At 45.7% G+C, this 13546-nt stretch overlaps 1 protein-coding gene across 1 annotated transcript in view; it reads right to left on the bottom strand.

Moving 5' to 3' along the window:
* Positions 1 to 9670, bottom strand: part of LOC311310548 (uncharacterized protein) — a gene marked incomplete at both ends in the record, with an annotated part of 35634 nt that extends 25964 nt beyond the window's left edge. The window contains 4 exons of the mRNA XM_084440057.1: positions 7052 to 7404; positions 7536 to 7870; positions 7972 to 8069; positions 9636 to 9670. Of these exons, the coding sequence (XP_084296183.1) occupies positions 7052 to 7404; positions 7536 to 7870; positions 7972 to 8069; positions 9636 to 9670 (821 nt within the window). The remainder of the gene's footprint in view (positions 1 to 7051; positions 7405 to 7535; positions 7871 to 7971; positions 8070 to 9635) is intronic.
* Positions 9671 to 13546: the final 3876 nt, after the last annotated feature.

Raw genomic sequence — 13546 nt, 5'->3', positions numbered from 1 at the left:
CTAGTAGCCTACATGATTGTGCGTTCATGAACTGTCGCTCTTATTCTCTCCGTCAAACATAGTAATTCACCGACGCACCACCTGCGTCGCCAGTTCCCCCTGTGTTCAAAAAGGGCGTAGAACACCGTGTAAATCTGTAGGACAAGTTGAGAGGTGTCCTACAAAAGCGCGGAGAAAGGCGACTAAATTTTCGCCCTTTCGGCTTGATAAATCGCAATGTGGGGGGGGCAAATGGCGTACGCCTGAACTCGCGAAAAAGACCGTGTAAAAGAAGGCGTACCTCAATGATAAATGAGGCCCCAGAACCATATCCGGTAGCAAAGCAGTACACTCCTGTAAAAATAAGAGTGTTATTAACGTCAAATACATGTGTACATACATACTGTATGTTCCTATAGGGGAACCCTGTCTAAGAAGATTCCTGATAGAATCCTTTTCAGGTCACACAGAATCATTTTGGGCTCCAAACTGGACATTTTACAGGGTTCTATGTGAAGAAAAAGAGGAGCTTACAGATGTACCCTGGGATCTTCTTCTGAGCTTCTGAGGAGCTTCCAGATGAACCCTGGGATGATTATCTGCATTGTGTACTGCATTTCTGGTCAGGCACCATAGTGTGTATTTCTGTTCAGGCACCATAGTGTGTATTTCTGTTCAGGCACCATAGTGTGTATTTCTGTTCAGGCACCATAATGTGTATTTCTGTTCAGGCACCATAGTGTGTATTTCTGTTCAGGCACCATAGTGTGTATTTCTGTTCAGGCACTATAGTGTGTAATTCTGTTCAGGTACTAATAGTGTGTATTTGCCCAACAGTGACTGTCCTCAAGTTGGCCACCTGGGACAGTGGGATATTGCAAACGTACCAAGCATTAAATGAAGTGGTTGCAATTTCCCTGACAACCAGGGCTCAAACCTGGAGAAATCTGACATATCTCCAGACGGCACTTCCTATTGATTGATGTCACAACGCTCTGCTGTAACATCAGGACAGCAAGCAAGAATAGCGGCGCCACTTACCGCTCTGATTATGAGGACGCCGTTGATCAGATTTACGACTGTAATTTTGTCAGGACATGCTTGTGTTTTCCATTTACATATGGTTTAGAGCGCAGGGTTCATTTACATAATGGCAGCTCAAAGTGATATGCTGATGAAAGCAGAAGGGAGTGTGCCCACTAAACTTTTTTATGTCTGCTGGTAAAAGAGTACAAACACACACACGCGCGTGCGCACACACACACACACACACACACACATACACACACACAGTCACACACTAATGGAAATGGTGAAAGTCAAATCTGGGAGCTGTCTGTTCTCTCTGCCCACTTGAACAGGAAAGTCGATATCCTCCAGATGCCAAAGAAAAGAAACACAAGTCAAGAGATCATCCATGTAGGAAGAGGTGAACAAAAAAATAAGACAAGATTGACAACACATTGTGTTCAAAACCTCAAAGTTATTGTGTGTAGCATGCAGAGCTCGCTTGTAAAAATCGATCTGTCTCAATGGGATTCCCTGCACGAATACAGGTTTAATAAAGAATTAATGTAAAAATATATATTATTATATTATAAATATAAGTAAGTTATATTGACTTATTATTATATTACAAATATAAGTAAATTATAGTTACTTTTGTAACCGCACCACCCTGTAATCAGTGAAAAACAAAGTAGGAAATAATTATATTTAGTGGTAATGTAGTCTTACTTCAAGATGTCACAATCCTCCACAAGCATAGTACATTGTTTGCTCTGGAGTGACATCAGCAAGTCTCCACACTAAAATGGCGGCATTTGATGTGAAAAGACCACCGCACACACAATCCTCCACCCAGCAGTGGAAGCTGGTATCACATGAGTGTCTCATGGCGTTCCATGGAGGCATCCACAGTGATGCAAACTCTGTCAGGTGGAGGCTAACTGCTGGTGGTTCTCCTTGCTGACAGTCGGCCTCACCCTGAGGTCACACAACAACTGCAGCGGTCTTCTTCTGCATGACTCGTATTTATAATTAGTCACTGGAGGAGGTTATTTTGGTGGGGAAAAGGGGATCCATGCATGCACATCCAGTCCTCTCCAATGGCCCTGAGGGTGTGATTACAAAAACTTAGAGAGGGGGCCAGGAGAGAGGGCGAGAGAGTGTGAGAGAGAGAGGGAGGAGGAGAGAGAGAGAGATTAGGGGAAAGAGACAGAAAGGTAGAGCAAGAGAGGGAGAGAGAGGGGAGGGAGAGAGAAAGACGGAGAAAGAAAGAAAGAAAGAAAGAAAGAAAGAAAGAAAGAAAGTGTGTATTATTGAGTCCATTTGAGTGTGTTAAATGTGGTTTACATCAAACTGAAACTTTTTTGCTCTTGGAACTCATACAGGGCAAAGTATGTTTTTGGGTTGGTCAATTTGCTGAGGGTGAGAGACTGAGAGTGCATGAGAGAGTAACAATCTCAACTGAGGATGAGAAACTGAGAGTGGACGAGAAGGGGATGAGAGAGTAACAATCTCAATTCCACTCATCTCCTTCCCTCTCATATGTACCTCCTTTCACTTCCTCTCCCCTCCTCCTCTCCTCTGTCCCTCTTCTTGTCTCCTCTCTATCCCTCTCCTGTTCTCTCCCCTCCTCTCCTGTCTTCTCCTCTCTCCTCTCCCCTGTTCTCATCTCCTCTTCTCTCCTCTCCTTTCCTTTTCTTCTCATGGCCGTGGCCATCCATCTGCACCACTGCCCAGGTGTTTCAATGACAGGTTTGACAGGCAGCCGTGCAGCCATTTTGAAAAGCGCTATGGTGTTTGGTGTAGTGAGGATACAGGGACAGGAGGGGATGTTATGGCTCTCTGTCCACCCCCCCCCACACACACATACACACACACACACACACACACAATCTGTAGCAGCTCAAGCGTACAGACTGCTGGCTGTTGGGGAGCTAGTAAGGTTAGATCTTTTGACCCCTTCAGATGGATGGGATGTGACAGGCTACCACCCACGTGATGCCTCTTTTTCCAGCCTCGTCAAAGTACAGCAGACACTGGCTTACTCATGTCAGCATCAAACAAGGAAGCATTTATGGTACCGGTGACAAGGTTACCCTCAAACTCTACTGTGGCCATTGAGTGTTGCATTGAATGTGCGTTGCATCAGCCAGGGAATGTTGCTTTTGTAATCAGATACATTGTATATTGTACAATTGTTGGATTATATATTATTGTTGTCCTTTGCTCTGTTTTGACTTGCCAGTTATCTCTTTTTTTGTGCACATGCTGTTGACGGTAGAGTCAGCTGGTACAATCACAATGCTGAACCCTTTGCAACTTTTTGTATATCCTGTTGTATATACTGCTATAAAAGGTGATGCTTTCTTGAAGTAACCAGGCCAGATCCAGCCTGGCTTATGTGCGAGGCTGGCTGGTTTCTGTTCAGGACTGGTAGGACGAAAGCTAGTCATGCCACTGAAATAGCTGTGAATTGAAATGACATGATCCAGCACAATAAGAGCGGGATAGCCAGTTAGCTCATGAGCTCACAACAACTAGCAGCTTCTATAACATTAATGGTAGCGGTCAGTGGCTAAAGCAGTTACACTGATGATAACATAAAGTCATCCCCACTGGGAACCCCGGTCTCCTGGATGGGAGTCCAATGTTCTCACCACTACTCTACTTGTGCAGTGGAGATCGGTGTGTGCAATGGAGTAATTTTGGTGTCCTTCTTGATTTTGGTGTGCTGGGACTACTGCCTCTTGTGGTGCCAACAGAGAAATGCAGGCCAACATTGTCCGCAGTAACGGAGGGAGTAAGTGAGGGACGGAGTGATAGCCGGACGAACGCTATACTAGGTGCGCTGGCTTACAGCCACGCAAAAAAAGCATTAATACATTAAGCTCATTCCTCCATCACCACCTAAAGCTGTGCCAGTCAACAGTCTAATCACCGAAAATAAACCACATGTAGGCGTAGAGCGACTGGTGCATCACATCCCATACAAAATTAATTACTATAGGGTTTGAAGTGTCCTACTCCTGTTGTAATGAGGACTGTCTGTCTATAATGCAGTAGCATACCGTGGGGTCTTGCACAGGGTCTTCTCCGACATTGTTATTACTCCCAATGCCCCCCAACCCCTTCACACCCCGTACACACACACGCAGATAGGGAGAGAAACTACGCACGTAGGAGTCAGTGGCGTCTGGTGGGTCCTAGAACTGGGTAAGCCAGGACCAACGAAGCATGATTTTTTTGGGGGGTGCGCATCCAAAGCATGCCCTGATGGGTTTCACAGCACCAGAGGGGCACTGAGCATTGGCATTTATATGTAAAAACATACAGGAAAACTACAGTAGCCTAGGCTACTGATGTTTTTTTTTTATAACACATCAACAAAGGCCAATAATTTGAGAGCGAGCGAATAAGAGGGCAATATTTAGGCCAAAACAACCACTATTTAGGCCAAAACACACACTAAATAAACTACAGAGCCATTATATGACAACAATGGCCAAGCACCACGAAGAGGAATGACAGGACGATAAAATACACCCCCTTACGGCACAGTACTCAATAGCCTACTCCCCTACTTCACTAATCAGTGTTTAGGCTACTAGCCTACTAGGCTACTAGGTGTATTAGCCCACCGCTCCAGGTCTTGATTTGGTCTTGATTTGATTTGGTCTTGATTTCCATAAGACAGAATAATTTTACCTGGCCTACAATGTTAAGTGAATAACGAGCTAGTAAGACCGGTGTCATATGGCAGAAGCGATATGGCAGAATACAAGACACATTTAAGTCAAAAACAGTCTGAAAGTCGATTTCCGTGCTTTCTTTCACTGAAAGAAGGCACAAAAATAAAGTTTAATTTGGATTTGTATGGGTAAGCCAGGCTTACCCTGGCTTCTTGGAGCAATCGCCACTGGTAGGGGTACCAATAATTTGCAACACTGGGACAATTTAATTGTTCCTACCAAAACATAAACAACTATAATTCCGCACCAAAACGAAGTCCATCACAAGAGTACGACAACTTGTGCTCAAACACCACAATGCCTTTTATCAAACTGAAAATAGCCCTGCCAGTGCTAACCATTTCTGCGCTACTGTAGCACATCGCATTCATAAACCATCGTTCTGACACCATAATAAGGGGAAGCTTTTGTCAACGATATGCAACAACAGGGGCCTCATTTATCAAAAAGGGTGTAAATTCAGGTGTAAAAGATACGAGAAAACGAGACAGAGGCGGACTGCCGCGTATGCCAAAAATATTTAGACGCTTTTCGGATCTATCAAACATGACATACACGCTGCTGCGCCGATTTCTCAATGATAAATCCCACGGTGTCCTAGACGAGTGAGGACGTGAACGCGCCTCATGTTCCGCCCTCTATTACGCCCAAATTCAACCATATATGGTCAAAACCATGACAATGAACAACGTGGTTCACCGGAAGAAACCGGCATAAAAAGGAGCACAGGCAAGATAATTGTGACCGCCGCTGGTAATTTGGTCCTCAACTAGGCATTTTCATTTTTCAGTTTTTTACAGATTATGAAAGTGCAGATTGTAAGCTTTCAAATGAGGTCTCATACATTGAAATCTGAACATATTTGAAGAAGATATGCTTATTTGAATGCTAGTACTGCCAAATCAACTTAGCTGAGAAATCTCCCTCCAAAGTTCTCCAACATTTTCACACCTCTGACTGCCAGGTAATGGGCGTGAACAATAGCCTGGTAACCGCACCCCCAGCCACTCCCCCACTGGACGATCTGTCATTACCTGTCAGAGTGGCTGTCAACTTGGGGTATTACCTGAGAGTGGCTGCCAAGTGAGGTGCTCTCTCACTGATGATCCCACACTCTTTGAGTCAGTATTAATCTTGTGTTGTGAATGCAGTTAAGAACAATATAAGATGAAGTTCAAATTTAACGTTCTTTATTGTCACATACATGATATACATTACAAGCATAAGTAGTAAAGTGTACAAAAAAAGGCAACAGTCTAAGTGTTAAAGTGTACAGTCAGTTGTCTGTTGTATAGACAAGGTGCATAGTGTTCATTGTGATCAAGTGCACAACAAAGTAATAAGGTGCATAGTGTTCAATGTGATCAAGTGCACAACAAAGTAATAACAAGGTGCATAGTGTTCATTGTGATCAAGTGCACAGCAAAGTAATAACAAGGTGCATAGTGTTCAATGTGATCAAGTGCACAACAAAGTAATAACAAGGTGCATAGTGTTCATTGTGATCAAGTGTACAACAAAGTAATAACAGTCCCCAGCTCAATACTCAAGGTAATAACAGTACTCGGCTCAGTATTCAATATTCGAACAATGCAGTCTGTGCAAGTGTGCGCAAGTCTGTGCAAGAGAACAAGCAATGCTTCAGTATACAAACAGGAAAAGGCTGTGGCCTTTCTCCTGCAGTGCTGTCCATCCTGATGATCTGCAGTGAATCTACAAGCGGACAGTCTTGTTCTGAGCTGCTGTGGAGTTTGGCGGGGGACATGTGATGTCTCGTCCCTCATCAGAACAGAACTCTCTGATCTTGTTAAAGAGATATGTCTGTCTGGCCATGTCCAGTCCGGGTGGGGCTTGCACAGGAAGACCTTCTCTGGGGGGCAGGACATCAGGCTTGCGCAGCAGCTGAAACTCAACTGCTGGTGCATCACGGTGTTCTCTGGCCACAACCATGCCAGGTCTCTCTGCATCAAAACTGCAATAGAATAGAAGGAAGAAAGTACATTAAACTATTGCCCACAGTACTGGCACTCCATATAATTAAAATAGTACCAGAAAGTGTTGATTAAATAGACTAGCTAATGCATGATAATTACCTGAAGTGCTGGTAACTCGAAATCTGTGGGAGTGCCCGGAAGTAGGGTTTCAGATGCTCTTGCCAGTTGTAGCATTCAACAAGCACGGTGCCGTCTTCCAGTCCAACAAGCTGGGGGATGTTGACGTGCTTCACAGGAGAGCTGTCCCTGACGACTCCAGCAATGGCAGACAGAGTGTCCACTCTGGTCTTCCTGAAGCTCTGCTTGACCAGGCCGAAGCACCAGTCAGGGCCAAACTTGGTGTGGCCTGCAATCAGGAAGTGGACGTCCAGCTGCAGGTGAAGCTTGTGCATGGTCCGCCAAGCACAGTACCACAGCACAAAATTGTTCTTGTTTTGTCCACGGCAGTTGTCGCAATGAAGGTCCACGTGTGTTTCTCCAACTCCATAGTTGTTGAAGAAATGATGCACGTAGTTGATGACTGCATTGCTGCCCTTGCTTGAGGCCATCCCTTCGTCGATCAGGTAGTTCACTTGCTTCGGTATTCCCTCACAGCAGACACCAAAAATGCCACACTTACGAGGAGTCAAGAAGTACATGGGTCCTGGCTGAAAAGGGTCAGAAGGGAAGTGAACCTAAGAGACAAAGGAAAAAATAGGAAGAAAAGGAAAAGATGAGATGCATTGAAAATCAAAAACACACATGTAACCCTAACCATACCACATCACATCACAACACACTCATCATAGGATGAACGTATTCTCACCTGTTGTGCAAAATCAAAGCTGTAGTGCATAGTGATCTTCTTGCTGGCTGGTGTGGAGGGGCCAAGGGAGAGCTGCAAATCCTCACAGGTCTTGGCACATGTAGCTTTCATGTCATTGTAGAGTGACCGCTCCTGTAGAACAAGGTTGAGATGCTGCTCCTGCTTCTTCAGCTTGGCTGATTTCACGTTGTCAGGCAGGTTGGCACTTCGGTAAACTTGATAGTTGTTGCTCTGACACTGCCAGCAGAGATCTGTCCGGGGTTTGGTGCTTGCTATGTGAGGGAGCAATGACTTCCACAGCCGTCTGAAGGTGTCCAGAGCCACAACACGGTGTTCTGAAAATAAATAATATTTTATTAGTATGATATTGAATTAAATATGTATGTTTTTAACCATAGGATGTAAATATGTATGTATTTATCCAACTTTTACATACCAAGCTTTTCCACAGCATCTTTGTAGAGCCGCCACACTGAAGCTTTGGAGACATTGGATGGCAGCAACTTTGCAGTTAAATCCCTGTGACCAGGGTGTCTGCCAGGCAAGACAATGGCATGGTCTTCAGCGTAGTTGCCGATGACAGCACAACTCGTTCGATGTCCTCTTTCTTAAGGAAGTAGCGGTTTGTACGTGGACCTTTCTTCCTTTCTCGCACTTGTCCACCATTCTCCTGGTAGTCTTGGGCTATGGCCTGGAGCTTGTTTTTGCTCATGCTGTAACCAAAACAAAAAACAAAGGTGTCAGACTAACATACCTCTCATGCTCTCTCATTCTGTTTCTCTCTGTAATAGCTACCTAGCTAGCTAGCTACCTAGCTAGCTAGCTAGCTAGCTAGATATTAGCTGCCTCGCTGGCTAGTTTAGGAACAAAGGGCTAGCTCAGCTAACTAGCATGTTAGCTAACGTTAGCTAGCTAGCCTTTGTTAGTTAGTGCTAGATTTGTTATGCTAGCTAGACTCAGTCACTTGTTTAGAAATGAGCTACTGCTAAACGACTAATGTAAATGTAAACAGCACAGATAGTATAAAGATAGCTTACCCTATAGAAAAGCAGAAAGTTTGGCGGCAGACAACCGTCGTGTGAATCTGGTACGTCGTTCGACGCAACTTTCGTTTGGCAGCCACCTGCTTCGTTGAAACAGTCATCTCTGTATCACAGTTCAACAAGTACAAAACTGCGTGTAAGAACGAGTCCTGCTCTCCTGGAGTTCTAGCTGCCATGTTCAGTCTCGACCGGTAAACCACTTCAGGGTTCACTTTGCGAAGGCAAGAGGTAGGAGCCACAGCAGAATTCTCCTTTCGTCTCACTTGGCACTTGCAATCAAAGTTGTCCATTTCTTCTGCTTCACAGTCGATGTTCACGGTAACAATATCGATTGCTCGTAAAACTCTTTCCATGTCCTGGATGTCATCCCCCGTCTTCTCCATCTTCGTCGACTTCCAGCTCGAGATCAGAAGCATTGTCCTCTTCTTCACTACCACATTCCGAGTTTGTACCATCGTCAACATCCATGTAGTCCTTTAGGTACGAATCCATAAGTTCTCCATTGTCGAATCGTCGAGCGGCGATGAGCAGATCTTTGTTCAGAGCTTTCGCAAAAGCTGTAGCATCCATGGTTAAACTTGGAACTGAAAGTAAACAAAGACGGCGTGCTGTTCTTATGGGCAGGGTGGGGGGCGGAGAACCCGGAAGCAATAGCCAATGAAAACAAATCATGCTAATCGATCTGCCCGCCCCCAAACCCGGCTCGAAATCAGCTAAAAACGAGCTTAGTTTGCAGACTAATTAAACGTATTTCGTGAACCTAAAACTGTTGTCTGTTATAGTAAGTAGGTTCTTCACAACTTCAACTTTGGTAATACGCAAAAAAACAAAAAACGAAAAAAAAAGTTTTTTTAGCTATTTTGCCCTCTAGCGCATTTCGGGGTTTGCCGAGTTGCGGACCAAATCACCAGCCGCTGTCACAAATGAATTTTTGGGAGACGGAGGTGCATGTGCTTGTTGGTGAGGTCCACGCGAGGAAAAAAAATCCTCTTCGGAAGGTATTTGTACTAGCCTACCTTTGTCTGATTGCTCCTACAGTTTAGGTAGCCTACTGTACGTTTCGTGCATCTTGTATTTAGCGTACACGGACATTCTGTATTACAGTATGTGGCTGTGAGGAAAGCAAACATTCCAAACATTCTGTGGTAGGCTATGATTGATTTCGGACCAAAAACAGGGAACGATAACACAGATGATCACTTCATAATGTTGGACCACACTAAACATTTTCCCCTCTGGGAAATTAAGACTCTCTCATCTAAATCACCCGGTAAATCACACTTAAGCATTTATTTGGCTGCCAACAGAAAAACATATCAAATGAATATGGCTACACAATAAAATGTTAAATGGAAAATAAAGTTTACAGACAAACTCAAAGAAAATGACTGAAATTGTTTCCCCAGACTCTGACGTGGGGTGGGACTCAGAGGAGGGGGTCTGCAGTGGTCCTTGATCTGACGCTCATGCCCCCGCGGGTTGCAGCCTCCGCCTCCAGCGCCACGACCTCCACCTCCAGTGCCTCCAGCGCCTCCGTCTCCAGCGCGCCGGCTTTCCGTGTCACCTCCACCGCCCACGCCTCCACCTCCGGCTCCCTCCTCCCTGCCTCAAGGGTCCCTGAGGGAAACCGTCTGGGCTTCCTCTGAGACGCTGTGCTGGAGGCCCTAGAGGCCCAGAGGGACATGGCAGAAGGGATTGGGGCAGTTGTGCAGCAGTTGGTGGAGGTCACCACACTACACCACCAGAGCCAACAGGACATCCTCACTGCACTTCATTCCCTCACACATGCTGTCACGGACCTCACACAGTCACTCACTACCACACTCACGGAACTCACACATTCACTCACGAACGCACTCACACACCTCACACAGTCACTTACCAACAGACAATAAAATGGTAACAATGTGAACCTTACTTGTTTGTGTCTTTATAGCTGGCACATGACCTCAGCGTGGGCCCTTTTTATGACCAACTTGTGTCATAAAAATATGTTTATGTTCAAACAACTAGCAGCACTCGATGTGAACAAATTAAGCTGAAGCCTACTTACTCATAGTCAATGAATATCGTAAGAGGTGTTCCGTTGAAAAAATAAATAAATACTGCTCTGAAGTTATCTAAATAGCGAGCTCTGTAGAGCAGGTAGAGCGTGATGTTGACGCAGCACTGATGGCGATGTGACGCAACGCGGGTAGTGTAGCTAGCCACTTATGGCTTGGCTCCACTGTGGCCGTCAGCGTCTGCATCAACCATCAGACGCTAAGGTAATAAATCCATTGTAATTAATGACAGCGGCATTCGATGTCTGCGTCCGACGTTAGAGAATCGCCGAGGTTCATTTCTTAATTTTTGACGGACGCTGACAGTTGACGCTGACGGACACAGTGGAACCAAGGGGTTAGCCAGTCATACATGAGGTGTTACATTCCACCATGCTATGCTAGACTTATACACACACACATAGATAGTCGGATTTATAGATAGATGAAAAACAGATAGATGAAAAATACAGCATCTTCACAGCGTTAAGAATAACTTGTCTCACAAGTCCTTGGAGAGTAACATCAGATAGGAGAGTGCCATGGTTCACCAGCGTGAGAGTTGAGGTCTGAGCTGCAGAGTGCATCAAAGCCTTGCCTGTGTGTGTGTATGTCTGTGTCTGCATGTGTGTGTGTGTGTGTGCGTGTGTGTGTGTGTGCGCGCACATGTACTGTATATGTATGGGTGTTTGTGTGTGTGTGTGTGTGTGTGTGTGTGTGTGTGTGTGTGTGTGTGGGAGGGAGGGTGGGTGGGTGTGTGTGCTCATGCGTGTCTATGTGTGTGCAGGTCCCTGACAGATGGTGGAGTGCAGTGCCAGGAAAGGCTGAGCGGGCGCCTGGTACAAGGTGGGCCTGTTTGAGAAACAAACAAAGCAGGGCATATCTGGAGTGTGATCAAACTGTCAGGGACTCTCAAAGCTCCCTACTTACTGAAGCAGGTATAATGAAAACCCTGCTTCGAAAATGAAATAAAACGAGGTATTGTGATAATGATCATTACAAAATCGCACATAAAGGCACACGTTAGGCCAGTATTTCAAACATGTCATGTCACCCTTTAATGTCCTACCTTTTCTGAGAAGCTGAACTACAGGGGAGGTCAAGGGCATTGTATGCTTGTTGTCTCAAAATTGCATCTCATCTCCTCTCCACAAAAAGTGGTCTAAAAGGCCTGTTGAGTCTCAGTAGCCCTGTGAGGACAATAGTGTCCAGAAAAAAAGTCTGTATGAGTTACATCTAATGTTGAGGCCAGTCTGTAATGAGGTACTGAGGGACCCAGCGAAATAGGAGACAAAAAAAAAACACCTTTCACACGCGGGAAATCTCATGAAGCCCTCCGTGTCCCTCGGCGCCTGATCGGTATGGCCTGTTCTGTTCCCCGCTGACCATCCTTCTAAACATTTGCACCCCACCGCTCGGTAACACCGCTCGGTCCGTCAGTGCCACCGCTAATTCGTGGTTCCCATGGGAACCCGGACAACCCGTGAAGAGGTAAGGTCTTTGTGAGAGGGGGACGGGCTGAAAGTTGGTCGGCCCATGGCGTGGAGCTGGAGTCGTGTCTGCTAAACAGCGACTGCGGGGGTGCTGGCCGCCCTTCAAACCACAAATACCCCAGCGAGAAGTGCGTACGTAACTGAGCCATGACTACAGAGATGCCTGCAGCCTCCTGTGTTTCTGGCAAAATACATTTGGGAGAACGGGGGGACAGATTCATGTATGATTTAGATTGTGTCCAGATGCCGGTTGAGAATTGAGTTGTCAGTCTGTGTGTCGTTATGACAACGGAGGCCATTGTTCCTGCAGATGTCGGGTGGGGGGTGGGGAGGGGGGGGGGTGCTCTACGCTGCCAGGCGAAGAGCTGGCATCATGAAATGGATGTCATAGACAATAGGACTATAGTGACAGCTTCCTTCAGTTTGACATCTGGACCACCTAAGAGAAAATATTGTTAAATCAGTGCAACCAGTTGGTGGTTGCACTGATTCGGGTGTTTGTCTTTGCCTGTAATTAAACACATGGAGTTGATCAGCCCGACAGGGTTGACTTTGTGTGTTCCACCACTTAATTTCAAGCACATAATATCTACCAAACACCTAAACCTAGAGTCGAGTAGAGAGTAGAGTAGAGTACAGTAGTCTTGTCTCTGAGGGGCAATTTGCTTTTCAGCCACAAGAAAACATAGACCTACAAAATACAGTATATAACTACACCACACAACAATAAATAAATACATACATAGCAACAACTTAATCGCTGTGGTGCACTGAACCTCACATCGTTGTGACTAAACCTGTTCTGTTGTTCTTGGTGAAAAACATAATCATTTAACAAGCTACAACTTCCACAGACCATTACAGAGGCAGGGGAACAGCATGCGGAGGGGCCTCAAACTGCAGTGAGATGAAGACAAAAATACTCATCCTCCCCCCTGCCGAAGCACAGTCAAATAGAGGTACATAAAACGCAGGAGGAGAGCTGGAATCACCTCCCGAAATAGACTGAAACAACTAGGGAGAGAGAGGGAGGAATAGAAAGAGTGGAAGAGAGAGGGAGAGAGAGAGAGAGAAAGAGAGAGACGGAGGGCGGGGGGGAAAGAGAGAGAGAGAGGGCGGCGGGAGATGCTGATGAGAGAAAGAGGGAGATAGAGAAAAAGGAGATGCTGGAAAAAAGAGGGAGGGAAGAGAGTTGGACCTCTACCAGGATCTGATGTGGGGCGAGTCTGATCCGTTTCAACCACCCTACTGCTCAACATAGATCTCATGTACCCACGGTTTCGGCTACACCAGCCCCATCTCACTAGCGATCCATTACCATAGACTGGATTCCCTGCCCCCCACAGAGACCTGGCAAAAAAGCGACATTTATGCTTCTATAAATAAACCACTGGAATATGCCATTCAGCGCATTATTTCCCATCACACTCCTA

This window comes from Borostomias antarcticus (assembly GCF_949987555.1).
Source record: "Borostomias antarcticus genome assembly, chromosome: 6".
NCBI lineage: Eukaryota > Metazoa > Chordata > Actinopteri > Stomiiformes > Stomiidae > Borostomias > Borostomias antarcticus.
This window is presented reverse-complemented; position numbering and strand designations above follow the sequence as displayed.